At 34.1% G+C, this 20,204-nt stretch overlaps 1 protein-coding gene across 2 annotated transcripts in view; it reads right to left on the bottom strand.

Moving 5' to 3' along the window:
- Positions 1 to 20,204, bottom strand: part of ERCC8 (ERCC excision repair 8, CSA ubiquitin ligase complex subunit) — a 39,807-nt gene that overhangs the window by 12,263 nt on the left and 7,340 nt on the right. The window contains exons 3-9 of one of the 2 annotated variants that reach the window (XM_037529141.2): positions 16,088 to 16,189; positions 12,361 to 12,484; positions 8,084 to 8,165; positions 6,981 to 7,049; positions 5,754 to 5,820; positions 2,121 to 2,221; positions 992 to 1,116 (exon numbers count right to left, since the gene is read on the bottom strand). In XM_037529141.2, the coding sequence (XP_037385038.1) occupies positions 992 to 1,116; positions 2,121 to 2,221; positions 5,754 to 5,820; positions 6,981 to 7,049; positions 8,084 to 8,165; positions 12,361 to 12,484; positions 16,088 to 16,189 (670 nt within the window). Of the gene's footprint in view, positions 1 to 991; positions 1,117 to 2,120; positions 2,222 to 5,753; positions 5,821 to 6,980; positions 7,050 to 8,083; positions 8,166 to 12,360; positions 12,485 to 16,087; positions 16,190 to 20,204 lie in introns of those variants that run through there. The other variant, XM_037529143.2, reaches the window with a different exon arrangement.

Raw genomic sequence — 20,204 nt, forward strand, 5'->3', positions numbered from 1 at the left:
TTCCTGCTATGAGTGAGACCATCCGGTACTTTTCTTTTTCTTTTTGGCTTATTTCGCTGAGCATGATCCCTTCCAACGCCATCCATGTTGCTGCAAATTGCATGTGTTTATCTTTTTTGAATGCTGAGTAATATTCCATGGTGTATATGTACCACATCTTCTTGATCCATTCATCTATTTTTGGGCATTTGGGCTGTTTCCAAAGCTTAGCTATTGTAAATAGTGCTGCTATAAACATAGGGGTGCAGGTGTTCTTTGGAATTGATGTTTCTGTGTCCTTTGGGTAAATACCTAGGAGTGGAATTGCTGGATCATATGGAAGCTCTATGTTTAGTAGGTCCAGAAATCTCCACACAGCTCTCCATAGTGGTTGGACCAGTTTGCACTCCCACCAACAGTGCAGGAGAGTTCCTTTTTCTCCACACCCTCGCCAACATTTGTTGTTGCTAGTTTTTTTAATATGTGCCATTCTCACTGGTGTGAGATGGTATTTCATGGTAGTTTTGATTTGCATTTCCCTGATTACAAGTGATGTTGAACATTTTTTCATATGTCTGTAATTGATTTAATAGCTAGGATAACATAGATGGCAGAATAAAGTTTTCACACTGTGGTGACTGGGTAAATGATATTGCTGATAACTAAAACAATAAATACCAGAATAGCTACTTTGAAAGACTTTGTTCTTTTGTCATGCTAAAAGCTGCCTTTGAATTTTCCCTGCAGATACTAGTTTTGTATTCTAATGCACTGAACACCAGGGTAGAGCTTCCATACCTCAAGATAATTCATTAATGTGTGAGAAGAAATTCAGAGAACTCAGAAATTAGACTTTAATAAAACATAGATTCACAATATTTTTATAAATTTATAAATAATTATACATATGTTAGAAGTATGTAAAAGCTGTGTTTCAGAATAAAACATCAACTATGTATCACAGAGCCGTTAACTTATATACAAAAGATTGAAGGGACTTAAAATTTCTTACTAGTGTGTTTTCTCCATTGGAACTATTCCAAAGCCTCATTCGATTATCTGTACCAACAGTGAGGAGGTGAAGTCCATCACTTGTAAAACATAAGCCATTAACTTTCCCATTATGAGCAGTATTTGCTGTAATGAAAAATATAGTTCAATTTATCTGTTGTACCCAGCACATACTTAAGGCTTGATGGTATAGCTATTTTAAACACATAAACCACAACTATCTGAATTACTTCAAATACATAGCTTCATTATATTTAAAATTAATCAATCTTTAGATGATGAGAATATGGTAAACTGTTATGTTAGAATCATAAAGGAAAACTAAAGGTAAAAAATTCTGGCAATTTTAATTTTTCTTCAGAGTAAGCTGTGCTATCAATTAAGTGGATAGTTTAGTACTAAAATTTTAAATTAGCATCTTTTAAACTTTTTACATACTATTTTTGATATAAAAGTCATTAATTCCTTGGGCTATTAAAATCATATTAGGATTGTCTATTTTAAAAAACTAACAGGGCAAGGATAACTGTTCTAGTTGCAATCAAAATTTATATTACTTTCAAAATGAACAAGTTTGAGAAAGCCTATCCTTCAGTAGCATCATAAATTTAATTAAAAAAACAATACATTTCTGGTCCAGAATTAAGTAGAATCAGAATCTTAATCAAAACAGAAATTAAATTCTATTGTAAAAATGCAACTGAGGGACTTTGTCACCTGGATTGCAACTGATTCATATTTAACACAACTTGCGGATTTTATTCTGATATAATGTATTTTATTCTGATATAAATACAATATATTACTATTCCTTTAACTTACTGTAACTTCCTAAGTGGCACTGACTTGTATTACTTGGCCTCATTAAAGTAAAACAAAGCAGAACAAAACAAATCCAGAGAAGTTTCTACAATTGAAAAACCAGGGGCAGATGAACTGGCATACTTAATTGTATCTTGAAGAAAGACAATAATTTAGTTTATGTAAATTAAGGAATCAATTTATGGTGAATGCCTTTTTAAAATACAATATTTGCAATTTGTCAACATGTTTATTTGATTTCAATTCAAAATATTCAATATAAAAGAACTTTTATTGGCATATTTCTATATTAATGCATTCTTCATTACCTGATTCAACAGCTTGTGACTTTTTCCCATTATGCTGATCAAGAGTAATCAAACATCCTGATGCTCTCCTCACATCCCATAATTTTACTCTACTGTCAGCACTGAGAAGAAATAAATGTTACATTGACATGTAACTAAGATAGTAACTGTACCCCCCACTCATCTTTCTATTATTATAGTACACAGAGGTTTTGTATATTAGTGCAAATATATTTGTACACTTGGATTGTTGAACTCCTTCCTTTTCAGCAAATATTCAATAGTCAATAGTAGCACAAAGAAGTGAAAAAAAATAGGGGGAAAAATCAATCTTTTGGAGATCACGAGGACAGAGTTCTGTGGTTTTTATGTCAATTTTAATGACAGGTGCATCCTTTCCCCACAAAAGCTAGCTAGGCTTGACACATGTCCTTGAGCAAGTTTGTTACTACATCTCTGCTACAGTTTGTTACTCAAATGTTATCTAGATAATCAAGTAGTTAACTACTTTCACTTGCTTTTAAGAATCCACTTGGCACAAATTTGGTGTTTTTCTTTTTTATATAAAAAACAATTGAGGATAAGGTTAATAAATGAGTATAATACATTATCACTTGGTTTCCTATACTCAAACCAAACTTGCTCAGATATACAAGAATTAAATTTAATGTCTTCTAGAAATTAGACACTTTTTTTTTTTAGATTTAAAAAAAAAATTATTTATGCATACAAGAACTGGGATACAGGCCAGAGGTGTGGGGGGTGAGAGGATACACCAGAGGCAGAGTGGGGAGCAGAACAGGCAGATTTGCTGAAATACACGCTAAAGCGGGCAAGCCAGGAGAAGTCTGCTGCACCATGTGGGCAAACTCGTGCTGCAGTGACTGTGGCCAGCCTCTTAAGTTGCGTCTCAACCCCTTGTGCCACCAGGGAGGCCCTAGACACTTATTTTATTTACATTAAATAAAAAGAAGGCAAAACCATAATCACACATCAATTTCAACTTCTATTCTTAAAATACAAATCTGTTCAACTAGTGCTATCATGTCCTTACAAGTGACTTCAACAATATTCTAACCTACTAGGTTTATTCTGGGAATTTTAAATAAGAGTATTAAATTGTATTTCATAAGTCTATTTCTTGTTTATAAATCCTTTTTCTTTTTTTATGCACAGAGCTTTGTTCTTGTAACTTTGATTGTGGGTCAACCCTACCCAATTAGAAGAGTTAGCAAAAAGCCAGTAATTCCATCCTCAACTTGGTTTTCTTTCTTTCCAGCTGGGGAAAGCATCTGCAATGGGATGAGTGTGAGGATTTAATTCTTTTCTGAAATGAATTAACTTTGAACATATCTGACTCCAAATACTGAATACTAGGTCCACTCTGGCATTGATTCAAATATCTGGGGATATTCTCTGAATTGAAAGTTTCTTAGCTTCTAATATGAAGAACATTAGGTATGAACAATGTAAATCTACTAAAGCATGGAGATGGCCACTAGCACTCTAGCTCCTCACCATCACATCTTTTTAGTCAGCCTTCTGATTCATTCTAGACCTTGCTTTATCTACTTCAGAATCCACAAATTTCAGTATCACATTTTGTAAATTATTAACTTACGTTTCTCTGGTGACTAAACTGCGATAAAGAGGGTTAGCAGCTCTGAAAATCCAGAAACATACCTTCATAAAATATGAATAGATGTTATAATAATTCTGTAACACATTTTATTAAAATGCCTGTATCAAAATCTTTACTATATTTCTTTATCCCCATACTATTCATATTTGTATTTCATTAGGTCCTTGATGCCTCCTATAAGCGGTTTTGTGATTTTGCTTCCTTCCTTTTGCCCATTGCTTCAACAATTTTCAGACACTGAGCTACTTTCCATTAAACACTGATAACTGTCAAGTCTGTGTTATTTAATGTTTGGATTTCTGTGGTTTATACAGCTGTGGCCTACACTTTCTACTGAGCATGCAACACATACCAGTAATCCTATGTGCCCCTAACTACTGTCCTCTCCCATTCTCCAAAACTTTACAGCCTTCTCTCTAAATTACATTTCCATTCCAATATTTTCAGTAGGTAGAAAGAAAACCAACTTGAGGATGGAATTACTAGCAAGTTCTACTCCACTAAAAAACAGTAGGGGTCGGGCCTCCCCGGTGACGTAGCAGTTGAGCACTGGCTTGCGAAACTGCCCGCAATCTCTGCAGCACCGGTTACATTCCCGGCTACTCCCAGGCCAAGGGAAGAGGGTCCCACATGGCGCACAGACCTCTCCTGCTGCCCGCTGCTCCCCTCAGCAGTGTACTTCGGTCCTTCTGCCTGCTCTGCTCCCCGCTCTGGCGCTGGTGAATTATCTCACCCTCCCGTGCTTCTGACTGTACCCAGTGCTTGTATAAATAAATAAATTAAAAAAAAAAAAACAACCACAAAACACAATAGGGGTCAATAGGTTTGTGATTCTTGAGCTTCTATGACAAAGTTACATATTTAAGTGTGTTCACATCCACCTTCCCCCCTTGCTTTTAGTGCCCTTTGTGTGTCAAATCAAGAGTCACCCTTCTGCCTGGACCCTGGATTCTACTTTTCCTATCTATTTCAGGTCCTGAAGCACTAACGTATTCCCTCCAAATCTTAGCTTCACTAATTTCTCTCTACTGGTGCTTTCTGTCTAGCATTTCAATATTAAGACTCTTCCCTCTAACCAACAAAGCCTTCAAGTACCTCAGACTTCTCAGAGTTAAGTGTTCTAGCTCTTTTTTCATATTATACCTCGTAGAGATATACTTCTTTTTTTTTTTTTAAGTTTTATTTATTTATTTATACAAGCACTGGGTACAGTCGGAAGCGCGGGAGGGTGAGAGAATTCACCAAAGCCAGGGCGGGGAACAGAGCAGGCAGAAGGACCGAAATACACTGCTGAGGGGAGCAGCGGGCGGCAGGAGAGGTCTGCGCGCCATGTGGGACCCTCCTCTGGTGGCCGGGGAGCAGCTGGGGATCGAACCGGCACTGCAGAGGCTGCAGGCAGCTTTGCAACCCAGAGCTCAACCGCTGCGCTACCAGGGAGGCCCACATAGAGATATACTTCTATGAAAACATTTTTTAGAATGTTCTGTAATTGTCCGGTTTTCTGACTATCTTGCTCATTATGCTGATAGCTTCTTCAAGGGAATATTCCATGGTTACATCTGTATCCCTGGCAAAATGCTTGGGATGTGGTATGTAGTCATTGCATATTACTAAAGTGAATTAGGAATGGAAGTATGTGTTAAATTTTATTGAAAATAATTCTGGACAAAAGAAAATGAGTAAAAATGCTACTACTTCCAAATTAACAGAGTGCTAGACTTTTGTATGCAAAAACAACACCGCACAGTTGTTCTATAGGTAGCATTAGTAGATTTGCATTACTACACAGAGACTCTTGTTTTCATCTTTATTTCAAAAGGTGAGCACCTTCAAAATGTATAGCTAGGATTAGGATTATGATGCAAAAGAATATTTCTTTTGGTGATATGAATTAAAATACATAACAATTATTTCACTTTAAGGGCCTATTAAAAACTAAATATGCATCTTTCAGTCTTTTAAAAATGCTTATATTAATTATCAACTTCAAAACCAAACAACTTGCATTTTACCTTGCAGTTGCCAAGATATATTCGTAACGTGGTGACCATGAAACAGCCAGTATTTCTTGTCTGTGACCTATAAATACAATTGTTTAAAAACTCTTACAAGATATTAAAAATCTAACAATATGGCTTAATTAATTTTGTCTGATTCTAACAAACATGGAGACTAAACACTGATATAATTTATATGATGCTTTTCACATTCATAATAATCTATGTTTAACTATTAACATGAAGTCTACAGGGCATTTCTCACACGTGGTATTTTATTTGAAAACATCTGGTTTTGCTTTGGAAAGGTCAGAACAAGCAAGTCTTTATTTTTCAAATATAGCCTACTAAGGCAATCCATCAATAAGTGATATAGGTCACTGACTTATCTCTACAACAAAAGCCACTGCCACTAACCATACAAAATATCCTAAAGAATAAAAATGTCTACTGAATTTTCAGAAAGTTATAAAAGAAAAAAAAATTTTAGTTCATGATTGTAAAAAGGCATTTGTATAACAACTTTTTTTCTTAGAAAGCACAGGTAATAACTTCATAGGGTAAATGATTTCAGCTTTATAGTTAACTTTAGCTAACTAAATTATTCAAATCAGATATTTTTATCTACCCAGCTTATATTAATAGAAATTCATGATAATGTAAAATAAATACTGTCCATCTCACCAAATTTTCTTGGAATATTATATTTCTTAGAGCTGAGTAAAAATGTACATTTCTGAATTAAATCCCATCTTACATTGCTTAGAATTAAGGGACGCAATACTGATTTTAAAAAAGTAGCAAAGATAATTAAATGAATATACCTATAACAAACAGTAACATTTCAATATTATTCTCAACTATCTCTATTGAGAATAAAAAGATCTAAGAATTAAGAATGCTTACTCTGACAGAACAAAATTAAACAATGCTCATGAAACAAGTACTAATGTAAATTTCATAAGTAGTTTATGTTTTAAAATGTAAAAAAAAAAACAGGTTTTGAGTTAGACCTTCCATATCCTTTGAGCTTCCCTTATGGCCATTGTTCATATAAATGTATCCTCAATAGTTCAGTTTTATAAGAATAATACACAGAAGGATCTTTATTTCCCTGTTGACTTTTAACAACTAGCACAAAATACATCAGTCACGTCTCTTACAAAGAATACATTGTTAGTAATGTTTCTTTTTATTGAATGGTTTACTCAAAGTACTTGTTGTTTCAAATAAAAAAAATACCCTGTAGAATGTGGGAACAGGATCCAGACTTTAAGTCACAAAGTTGTACTTTGGGCTCTCTAGTACCAACTGTTAAAAATAAAACAAAAAAAATGGTTTAGGATAGTTTTATTACAAATCATCATCAAAAGGAAACTAGAAATTTTCATTTTGAATTATGACATTTTCATTGTATCCATACAGAAGCATATAAACGATAAAAATACAGCAAATTGTTTTTATTGCTTATAATTACAAAATTATCTTAGTTGTAACTACAGTATTAAGAAAAGTATTGGCTTTTCGTATTTAATTTAGAAATAATTATAGATATATAGGAAGTTGCAAAGATAGCATAGAAGGCTCTATTTCCCTTCACCCGGACTTCCCAAAGGTTATGTGTTAGTTATATAATTCAATATCAAACCCAGGAAATTTGTATTGCTACAACACGTGTACAATTCTGTTCTATTTTATCATGTCAAATCATTTTATTTTAATAGCTTACTATTTTCATGTTAATAATATACTTTCAAGTTAATAATATATTTAATAATCACTAGTTATAGATTCATAGAAACTCTGGACACAGACTGAATGGACCTTAAATCCAATTTAGTGTCCAGATTTTCTTTATAGAGGAGACAACTAAGTGATATCTGGAGGTGAAGATTCATGTAGTGCCACAGTGTCACAAATATAATGGCACCACAGAGACCTGATACCCGAAAAACATGTTTTCTCCCTCATACATGAAAACTTTTGTTGCGGGTGTTTTCATATAAATGGGTGTTTAATTTGAATCATACAATCTTAGAGAAAGGAAATATTTTCTTGTTTTATTATGTCCATTTGAAAAAGATGTGAAATTTTATTAATGTAAAATCTTTGAAACTTTGGTGGTTTCCAAGTAAGTGTTTAGGGGATAGAAATCTTTGAATTTAGCCACTAGAACAGTGCCTGATTCACACGGTACCTGTCAAACTAGATATAAACAGTAGCATATACTTATTTAAAAAAAAATTGTGATCTTCATCTGGATTAAAATGCCTATATCAAAACTAAGTAGTTGTTAAAAAGGAGAACATTTTCAAAGTTTCAAACAAAACAATACACGTACAAACCTGCTACCAAACAGTGCTTGGTGGCAACGGGAGACATATGATGACTATAAACTGTTTCTTCAAAATTAAATACATCTGCAGTCTGATAATCAAAAGATATTTTCAAAGTGTAAGTTCTAATTATAATCACAAGAGCAAAAAATTTTCTGTTTACTTATTTTCAATGGTCAGCAATTTTTAATTGATTGCTAGCAATTTGCCTGCTTAACTTAAACATAGGAATATAACATCTTCAAGAACCTGGTAAGTTTTTTTATTTTTATTGATATAGCATTGGTTCACAATTCTGTCTGTGTTTCAGAACAGATATAAGAAGTCACACCACTTCAAGTGTATGTTAGCACAGCACTCCTACCACCAAAGTACCAATAACCTTCCACCACAGTCCAGTGGGGACTCTATCCTGTTCTCCCAACTCCTCTCCCCCTTCTTGTGGCCTCAGCTCTTCAGTTAGACTCCATGGGTTTATTTTAGTTTGATTTCATCTGTTCCTTTGCTTTGTTCCTGTATAATCCAGATGTGAGTGCATCATCTGGTGTTTGTCTTTCCCCTCATTTATTTCACTTAGCATCAATCCCCTCCAATTCCATCCATGTTGCCACAACTGGAAAAATTTCACCTTATTTTTTTTTTGGGCTGAGTAGTATACCATTGTGTGTATGCATCACTTCTTTTGTAACCATTAAAAAACTTGATAATTAAAAATCCTATTATCTATAATATTGTGGGGAAAAAATAGTCTTTCATTAATAAGTCCCAGAAACTAAGAAAAGATAAGTGCCTGATAAGTGCTTACCATTTTCCTTTCTATTCCATTCTCAAGCCTGTAGCATCTACATAGATGATTCAGCCAATATTCTGCCTCTCAGACTCCTACATCTTAGCTACCACACCCAGGACACATTTGTCATCACCAAGTTCTATGTCAAACAGCCAGTTGTGAATGCAAAGGAAAAATTCTTGAAGGAAATTAAAAGGACTACTCCAGTAAACACAAATAATAAAAAAGAGAAACAGCCTTACTGTTAATATTGAGAAAGTTTTAGTGGTCTGGATAGAAAATCAAAACAGCTACAACATTCCCTTAAGCCAAAGTCTAATCTACAGCAAGATCCTAATGCTCTTCAATGCTGTGAAGACTGAGAGAAGTGAAGAAGTTGCAGAAGAAAAGTTTGAAGCTGGTATAATTTAAGGAAAGAATCTGTCTCTATGCTATAAAAGAGTAAGACTGTCAATTTTTTAAACAAACACCCCCCAAATTTGTATGGAACCACAGTAACTCTGAATAGTTAAAGTAATCTGGAGAAAAAACAAGGATGGAGGTATCACACTTGAAACTTCTTTTTTAATGATGCTACAGCAGTCAAAAGTAGCATTCTTTTGGCATAAAAACAGGCAAAGACAGGAATGAAATATAATAGAGTGCCCAGAAATAAGCCCAGTTATATATGGTTAATCGATTTATGACAACAGTCAAGAATATACAATAGGGCCTCCTTGGTGGACACAACCTATGAAGCTATGAGCAGCCATTGCAGCACAAGTTCGATACCCGGCCAGGGAGCTACCCAGATGGTGCAGACCTCTCCTGTCTCGCCCACTGCTCCCCTCAGCAATGTAATTCAGTCAGTCTGCCTGTTCTGTTTCCCACTTTTGTCTCTGGTGAATCCTCTCACCATGACCCCCTCCCACATCTCTGGCCTGTACCCCAGTTCTTGTAAGCATAAATAAATAAATAAATCTTTTTTTTTTTTTAAAAGAATATACAATAGGGAAAGGATAATCTCTTCAAAATAAAACTGGACAGCCATAGCCAAAAAAATGACACTGGATCACTATCCTACTTCATACACAAAAATAAAATGGATTAAAGTCTTAAATGCAAAACCTGAAACCATAAGACTAGAAGAAAACATATGGTATGTTAAGGTTCTTGATTTTGGTATTGGTGATGATTTGTTAGGATTTGATACCAAAAGCAAAGGTAACAAAGCAAAAACAAACAAATTGACTACATTAAACTGAAAAGCTTCTACACAGCAAAGGTAACCACCAACAAAATGAAAAGGCCGCCTATCAAATGGGAGAAAATAGCTGAAAATCAAGTATCTGATTAGAGGGTAACATCCAAAATACATAAAGAATTCATACCACTCAACAACAAAAAAGCAAATGTTTCTATAGAGGAATCTATATTAAAATCTGCATCAAAATACACAATCTTTTTTAAAAAAAATTTATTTTATTTATTTATGCATACAATAACTGGGGTCTAGGCCAGAGGTGAGGGTGGGGTAAGAGGATTCACCAGAGACAGAGTGGGGAGCCAAACAGGTCGATCTACTGAAATACACTGCTGTGGGGAGCAGTGGGTGAGACAGGAGAGGTCTGCTGTGCCATGTGGATTAACTCCTTGCCTGGGGATCGAACTCATGCCACAGTGGCTGGTGATAGCTTGATAGTGCTAAGACTTTAACGCCGGCATCACCAGGGATGGCCAAAATACACAATCTGATTTAAAAAATGGACAGAGGAACTGGTTAGACATTTCTTTTCCAAATAAGACACAGAAATGGCCGACAAATTCATGAAAAGATGCTCAACATCAGTAATCACCTGGGAAATGCAAACCCAAACCATGAGATATTACCTCACACCTGTTAAGAATGTTTATCAAAAAGATAAGAAGTATTGGTGAGGATGTGGAGAAAGGGAACCCTTGTGACTATTGTTGGGAATATAAATTAGTGCAATCACTACGGAAACAGTATGGAGGTTCTTAAAAAAACTAAACATAGAACTGCCATAGGCTCTATCATCTCCAATTCTGGGTATGTGTCTTAAGGAAATGAAATCACTGTCTCAAAGAGATAGCTATACTCTGTTCCCTGCAGCATTATTCACAATAGTCAAGTCATGGAAACAACCTAATAGTCCATAATAAATGAAGAAATAATGATGTAGTAGTATCTTCAATACAATGGGATATTATTCAGCATTTAGAAAGATGGAAACCCTATCATTGTGACAACATGGATGGACCATGAAAGCTTTGTGCCAAGTGAAACAGGTTAGAGAAAGACAAATGCCCTATGATTTCACTTACAAATCACCTTAAAAAGCCAAACTTATGAAACAGAATAAAGTGGTGGTTACCAAGGGCTAGAGGGTAGGGGCGGGGTGGAGGAAATGAGAAGATGTTGGTCAAAGGGTATAAATTTCCAGTTTCTAAATGCACTAGAAAAGGGATAAATTGCATTGGGAATGGATACAAGCTGGTACAAACAATACAATCAAGATGTGATCAGAAGGCAAAATATGAACTTAATGGCAGCAAATCATTTATGTTAAAAAAGGGTAGAGACTAAGGTTGAAGGGGTGAGGTTATGGAAAATTTAGAAACCCAGGCTAAATTTAGATAATGGGAGTCACTAGAGGGTTTGGCCATAGACACAATTAAACCACTTTATAATAAGATTAATTTTTGGATAAAACTCACAGTGGAAAATATGGGAAGAAAAGAAAATGTAAGTAGTAGTCTAGCTGTACTATGGCGGTGAGAGAAATATAAAACAAATATGAGTATCTGAAGGAAGAATTGCTCAGCTGGAGCAATTCTCACAATGGATGTGAAGAGTGATCGTGTTCAGTTTGGAACATGTTAAGTTTGAAGAGATGACTCTACATTCAAGGAAGAGAGGTTCTGCCAACAGGTAGAGAAATATGGGACTACAGTTCAGGGAAAAGATTAGCCATAGAAGTATAAATTTAACCAAATACCTTAAAATTATTTTCTACTCTCTACCTTTAACTGTACTATAATATTAATAACCTTCTCTTCCTTTAGGTTTTTAGGTCAGTAGGCAACAGGATTTTTCAGTAGGCAAAGGAATGTATTCCTTTGACCACTAAACCACAATAGTTTTCAAATAATAAAGACAGTATGAATAGCTAATGGCTTTTAAACATTTACTATATGCTAGGCATGTTCTGAGTACTTGACACATATTGATTTGTTTAACCCTCACAACCATTCTGTAAGGTATAATCACTACCCTCATTTATGAGGAGAAAGTTGGAACACAGAGAGCTTTAGACACTTGCCCAATGTCACTAGTCTGTCAGCAGCAGAGCCAACATATGAACACATGTAGTCTCGTTCTCCTAAATCACTATATTGCTTTTATCTCTAACACACATGACATCTTAGCAGGATGGTTAAGGATTAAATTCTCCTTATCCTCCAGAATGATCTGGAAAAGTTTTTATGTACTTACTTGTAACGTATTTGTATCCCATACTTTCAGAGTTTTATCAAATGAACTTGAAATAAACATGCCAGTGTCATGAGGATACCATTGTACAGTCTCCACACTATATTTGTGAACATCAGGATGGCTCCTACAAAATAGCAATCAAAATTTAGAGATAACTGACTTAAGTGAATTTACAAACTGATACTGTATTATTAACAAGTAGCAGCCTCAGATATGGTCAAACCTTGTGGTCCTAGCTGTTCAGGGAAAGACTGAGAATGTCTAGGTGCCTCAAGTTTTAGGTTTTTATAATTGTATGTAGATTCTGGCTTCATACCAAGACTCATAAAATGTGAGACTTCCTGTTTCTGAACCACAGCCTGGAGGGTTCAGCCAGCTATCCTGGACTCCTTCATGGGAGGGGCAGGGATGTTTCCTTACTGGCGGAGATACCTCTTCTTGTTTTGGATTTGTTTTTGCCAAATGTCATGGTATCAGCACTATCCTTTTTGTAATTATTAAGTGCCTCACACACCTCCATGGTATCCTACCCAATATCGCTTCGTCAATCCTACCTATCACCAGTAGGATCATGATCTTGTTGGAGACTCAGTTATGGCATCACAATGTGAAGGGGATGCATACTCTGAACAGTAAATTAACACAGTGTATGTGTAACTTTAGTGACTCTTAATTCAAACAAACTTGCTGGTAAGAAACACTTATAAGATAATTAGGAAATGTGAATACTGACTAGATATATAATAACAGGAATTACAGTGTATGTGAGATGATGGCACTATAGTTATGCTTATAAAAAGTCTTTTTTAGAGATAAACAGGTATCTGTGAATAAAATATATTTCTGGGATTTGCTTCAAATTAAGCTTTAGAGTGGGTGGAAGTAGAGATATAAAATAAGATTGTTTATAATGAAAGTTGTTGAAGCTGGGTGATGGGTACATAGTTCATTATACTTTTGTTTATGTTACAAATTTTTCATAATAAAATAAGCAAAAGTTTACAGAAGACTATTACAATGTTATACAGAAAGGACTATCATGAGTTCTGATTTCTTAAGGTAAAGGTTTGGATCATGATAGTGGGTAAAGGAGCTTGAACACTGTGGTGCTACCTGAAGGATTAAGAACATGAAGAAGGAAAGCCTTAAGTGTCAGTTCTGGCCTTGAGACAGCTGCAAAACATAAAAGAACTATAGTATCTACCCACATTTCCTTTTTTCCTGTCATGTATATATTCATTATTTTAACTAATTTCCCTTCTTTCCTCTAGAGCTTACCTCCATTATTTATAAAGGTTAACTATGAAATTATTAACCACAGATTGCATAATACTGATATAGGATCACATAAAACTAGTGTAAAAATGGACATTATCTTAAACTGCAACTAGATGTAACAAAACAAACTTATGCTCATCACCCAAAGGGAAGGGAATGATGATTACATTTTTGGTTGTATTGTGGTATCTGCATTAGGTTAGGCCAGAACTAATTTTTATCAAAAAAGGGTAAGTGTGGGAAGAAAGTTATATATGGATGTTGGACAGCCAAGTGAGTGGACTGCAGTGTCCACTGTGCTCAACTGCTATTTGAGGCAAATCCTCTTTGTTTTACTAAAAGGCAGGGTCGTGCCCTATGTTACATAAAACAAAGGACTCCACACATCTCTTTCCCTTCCCCTTGGCATCAAGGGCATGGAAATACATCCTGGGATTCATCAATCTTGCCTGGGACTCTAAAACTCAAGCTAGTGATGTAAACCCCTGGGACAGTTAGCAATTATTTATAGCTGTGAAGTTGAGTCTGTGTAGGTGACATGTAGCAGATTCAGTCTAAATTGCTTCTGCGATGTGACCTTGACTGTATTTTATTGGCTTTCAGCTCATTTTTTTTTTACATTTGATTTTCCCACCTTCCTATTAGTTACGTGATACTAAATATCCTTCCAATAAATTTCTGTTAAGGTAAGCAGAAGTTTCTATTTGTACCTACGAATCTGGACTTATATAGAGATTTTACAGCCTGAATAAAATATATCTTTAATACAGGAATCACAAATAAAAAGGTCATTTATATTTTAAATTTAAAAACATAGGACAAAATATCACATTATTCTCTTACTATATATATTCTATTATTCTTATTACATTAGTAAGAATTTTTGGTAGAGGAGTAGAATCTCTTCGGTGATCAAGAACATTTCATGTAAAGCCAAAAAAACCCAAAACTGGATAGTCAAGTCACATTAATTTGATGCCAATTTTAAAACTAGACTATAAAGTGTTTGAATGTAAAAATGTTACTTTATTTATAAAAATGCTTATATATATGTATATGTGCATTTATAATTTCAAGATTTATAAGTTCAAGATTTTAAAGACAGATACTGAATCCAAGAAGAAAGTCACAGTAAATCAAAAGATTGACACACAATAAGCATTTATTTGACTTTATATAGCAAAGCAGATCATAGCCCTTCATGGAATAAAGTCACAGAGCTCATGGTAAATATGAAAATAGGAATTTGCCATATAGCAAATTAAACTTAATGATAAAATGTCAGCCAAGATAAAATAAAAGTGAATTAAATTAGCTAATATAACTATCTTCCACTTTAGAAATTAGATTTTTGTTTTTGTTTTTTTGGTAATGGTGAAGAGTATATAAACCCACTTCCAGAGTATTTGAGGTGTTATTTTATTTGGATCAAGTTTCCTTATAATTATACTTTTTTTCATTTACATGGTAATTTTACACTTTTCAATGTGCTTTTTAAAAGATATCTCATTTAATTCTCACAGAAAGCTGCTAAAAATGGCAGGGTGAATGTAATTATCTCTGAGACAAATAATCTGAAGCTCAGAGAATTAGTTTCTGAAATCTGTATTTCCAAAGTGAAGTGTTAGAGCCAAGAAACAATCATAAATCTCCTCACAAGTATTTCATGGGCTTATACACCTATTTTGTGCTTTGAGAACAGCCTGACACAGAGTGGTTGCTGGTGTTACTGTTCATGGACATTTTTTCTCTTGAAAGAATTTCCTCAACACCCATTCTGTCTGTTAATTCAAAGTTCTGCTCAATATCTGATCAAATATAGGTGATGAGAAAGAATTAAATGACCATTATGAATAAGTTATAACAAAGTCACAAAGATATTTCATTAGAGAGTTAAAAGAAATTCTCATAAGGCTGGAAGCCAATAAAGAACAGTCAGAAAACTTAGGACAAATAAAAATATGTTTTTAAGTTTGGCAACTTTAAGAAGAGAAGTAAAAAGGGGATGTGTGCGCACACAGTGTCTGTTTGGTGAGGGTCTGCCAGCACATTTACTGTTTCTAGTCATTAATGTTTTTGTTCTGTTAATATCAGTTGAAAAATATAACTCGTGTTTATAATTACTAAAAGAGTCATAGCGAAGCCGATAAGTGGTATTAAAAACCACAGTTACATGGTGTACCAAGTAGGTGTAGAATGAAATTAAACATTTAAAAATGAAATCCTTTTGAAAAGCAATACCAAAGTTGTTTTGGGAAAATCACAAGTTAAAAGCAGCTATACCTGAATTTCACTTATTTTCAAAAGAATTTCAAGGAATATCCATAAAAACATATCATTTGAACAGTTTGCTTCACATATTCACATGACTGCAATTCTCATGTTTTGCACTGAATGCAAAACTTACTTAACTGTTTATAAATTCATGAATTAGATTCTTAATACACACCTGCCAACGGAACACACTGCTTTACATGTGTAATAAGGTTGTCTGCTGGAGTTCTCAAGATCATAAAGTACAATCACACCATCTGAACCACCTGACAACATACTGATAAAAAAGTTCACATTAATTTATCATTTTATGTAATCCATTTATTGGTAATTACATATTTCTGAAAATTAATGATCTGCAAACACCCAATTAATATGCCCACAAACACAAAGTCATTCTTCATTTATAGACTTCTAACAACTAAAATTTCTTAATCTGACAGATATAAGAATGAATACATTCAATCTGTGATAATATAAAATTTATTTTCATGACCCCCAAAAAGAAAGTACAGTAGAAACAAGGTAGCAAAAGACATTTCTTAATAAAGTAAACTACTACAAAGTTATTTTAAATGTACTAATTTTAACCATGCTAAATGAAAATGGAATTGGACAGACCAGCTATTACTGACACTCACGCTCTGACCCCTGGGCAGGTTTTTTTTACCTCTCCAAACTTTTCAACAGTTGTGAAATGGGGGACATTATCACCTAAATCATAAAATTCATATAAAGATAAAAGTTAAATGCAAAGTGTCCTTGTCTTTCATACTATCCTGGCAAAAAGGTTACTATCTATTATGTATATACTTATTTAAAAATGGAGCACCTACAACATACTAGGCACTCTGCTAATACAGCTATGAATAATAATGGCATGGTTCCTGTCTTCCTAGAGCATACAATACAGTAGGAAAGACAGACCTTCAAACTTACATATCCATATAAGGTATTGCTATTTGCTAATATTATTGTTCACCTTCAATCTTCATGTTAACCCTCTGTTCATTTTGGTTCTTTGATTTTATTTTCTGGTAGATTCCTAAGGGTTATTGAGAACAATATCCCCTGAATTCTTGTATGTTATTGGCAATTTGTCTGATCTTTGCTATTTGAAGTCATTGTAGCTGGATGTAAAATCCTTAAGTTACATTTTATTTCCTTGAACAACTTAGACAAAAACTCACATTTCTTTGGGCATAAAGTCCCAACATGGTTTTCTTTATATACATATGTTTCAGAGCTTATTTACTCTAGGGAAGTTTTCTTGGATTATAGTTTTAATATTTATCAGTTTTCTTCCTTTTGGTTTCTTCTCTGGGAGCACCTATTATATTTGCTAGATCTTTTTTGCCTAGATATATACCATTTCTTGATCCTTTTCTTTTGTTTCTCTTTGATTTTCACATTTATCTCCTTTCCATTTTCTATTTTTAAGGCATTAACCTCTTGTATTATTTGCTTGTGTTCCTTATGCTTTGGTCTTCACTTTTGACATATTTTCTTATTTCTAATTCTTCTGTACGATCTTTTCATTTCTGAGGTTTTCTAATTCCAATTGATGTTATTCTTTCATATATTTTTTTCATTGTATCTTCTTATCAGTTAATATGGAATTTTACTATAATTTTACTCTTATCCATTTTTCTGTGAAATTAATTTTCTATAAGTTTTAGGAGAGAAGCTTGGTTTGGGATATTTAAAATTTTACAACTTTAGAACATCCTTTTTTTGGTAATATGTTCAAAATGTGATGACTTTCAGAAATTTCTTTGTTTTGCACAACTTGCACGTTTACCTGGGCTATCTTTTCCCTTTGTTCCTATTGTCCCTATACTGTTCAGTTTGGATTATATTTCAAGTTTTCTTCAGTGTAAAATTCTATCCTGTAGGGGATTTTAGCTCAGCTGGAGAGAATACAGGACGCAGACTACTTCAGTCCTTTCATGTTTTGCTGTAGACTCCTCAAATAACTGGAATATGCTATGCTCTCCCAATTTCAGATTCTGTATACAAACTGGCTTGCTGATCTTTCAACTAACTGTCACTTACTTTAGATTTTTAGGTCAATCAGATGCCCCATTGCTTTGACTGCTTCTGGTAAAGATGCTGATACCACACAGATCATATAGTTTTTAATGGTTTGTTTCCACTGACTAAATTTTCTGGCTGGTGGGGAAACTTCATGACCTGTACTTATTAAGTGTTATACACTGATTTTTTAAATTTTGCCATCTTTAGCCTCTTTGCTATTTAAAGTACCTTGTACTTTAAAGGAGCTTGTATCAGAAATGAACATACTTTTCTTCATTGAGAAAGTCTTGCTACAAAAGTATATCAACTCATCTAAACTCTGTGGGATAGTAGATTTTCATTCTACTACAACTCCTTATCTTGTAAGCCAGCTACAAAGGGTTCCTGAACTAAAAAGCATGTCCAAGTAGCTGTGATTCATAGACTTGTTTTAAGAAGAATTCAATACCAATTTGTAAATCAATTAGGTTAATTTAAAAGCAGTTGTTCAAAGTTGTTTACGCAAACAGTTCTAAAATCCAACTGATGATGGGCAATAAAGAAAGACAGCAATATCATGCTGAAGTTTTTTTAATATTTAATGTTAGCATCATTACAAAAATTTTGTAGTTACTCTAATTGTGTATCTACAGATATATTTGTAAATTTTAATAACTACAATTTTTACTTTGGTTGATAAAATGCTGCAGCTTGTTTGGATATAGCTGAGTTACATGAACAAAACAACCAAATCCAAAAACAATTTTGCTTCATATTTCACCTTTGTGAAATATGTTTTTTTCCCCTTAATCATGGTACTACATATATTATTAATGCAAAAAACAATAATTTTCAAAGTTAAATTTTTTAACAAAATATAAATGGTATTTATAAGAATGTCAGATGTTTCATCTTTTTTTAAAAGAATGACTTTCACTTTTCTTTGATCCACTAACTGGGTGAAAAAATTGAGACTTTATGGAAATTAGTTGATTTTGTACTTAAAAGTATCTGATGGCACTGGCATTATTTCACTATGACATTATTATTCTGCTAATAAAGCAAACAGATAAGAGATAAAGCTTCATGTTTTTATATGGACAAGAAAATCTGGTATTAAAGATGAATGAATATAAATTGGGAGAGTTTAGAATATATATAAAGAGGGCCTCCCCGGTGGCGCAGCAGTTGAGCGCTGGGTTGCGAAGCTGCCTGCAGCCCCTGTAGCGCCGGTTCGATCGCCGGCTGCTCCCCGGCCACTGGAGGAGGGTCTCACATGGCGCGCAGACCTCTCCTGCCGCCCGCTGCTCCCCTCAGCAGTGTACTTCGGTCCTTCTGCCTGCTCTGTTCCCCGCTCTGGCTCTGGTGAATTCTCTCACCCTCCCGCGCTTCTGACTGTACCCAGTGCTTGTATAAATAAATAAATAAAGCTTTAAAAAAAAAGAATAAATACATTATAAAAAAAAAAAAAGAATATATATAAAGAAAATTCAAATTTCATAGTGATATGCAAATGTACTTTATGCAGTTATACCTGTTAAAATGTTATTTTCAGAAAGAATTCTTCAAATAACTCCTAACTTTGGGAATAAATGTTTATCAGATTTGTGTATTCTGGCTTTCAGTGATAATACTACAAATCCCATGGTGACTGGTAAAAATTAAGAAGTATTTTGCACAAGTTATACGTGAATTGATTTTCCATTAAACATACATTTTATTCTTTATTTCTCTCTTTGCTGCAGTTAGTGCAAAATAAAAGTCTTAGCTGAAAATGAATAGTTGTAAATTTTACCATGCAATAAAGGGGGAAACCACTACAGTGAGAATCCTCAGCCTGAATTTCCCACACGTCAGCCACATATAACTTCCAATTTCCCACAGTTCTCAGTGACTCTCTCTACTCTCCAGTAGCCTACTGGATTCAGGTACTTCACAGGTCAAACAACTGATCACTATCTCAAATGGCTGACTGGAGCACTGAATATTTTTTCTATCAGCAACCAAGAACAAAAGAAATCAGCTATCCCTTGCTGATCATGCCTGTATTATTTTATAAGCAAATGCCCATGGCTGTCTTTCATTGGAAAGTGTTACGTAAAAGGTCAGGAAAAAGAATTTTCACTGGTCATCTTCTAGATTTATCCATGTGTTAAAAAGATAATTTGTTTATTGTACATGTTTCTCATATACTACCAAGTCAGAACACAACAGAAGCTGGAAATAAAAGAATTCTATTAAACCTATCCTGGTTTATTTTAATGCCAATTAATAAT

Source organism: Talpa occidentalis, unplaced genomic scaffold (genome assembly GCF_014898055.3).
Source record: "Talpa occidentalis isolate TD23 unplaced genomic scaffold, MPIMG_talOcc4v2.1 talOcc4.6, whole genome shotgun sequence".
NCBI classification, from domain to species: domain Eukaryota; kingdom Metazoa; phylum Chordata; class Mammalia; order Eulipotyphla; family Talpidae; genus Talpa; species Talpa occidentalis.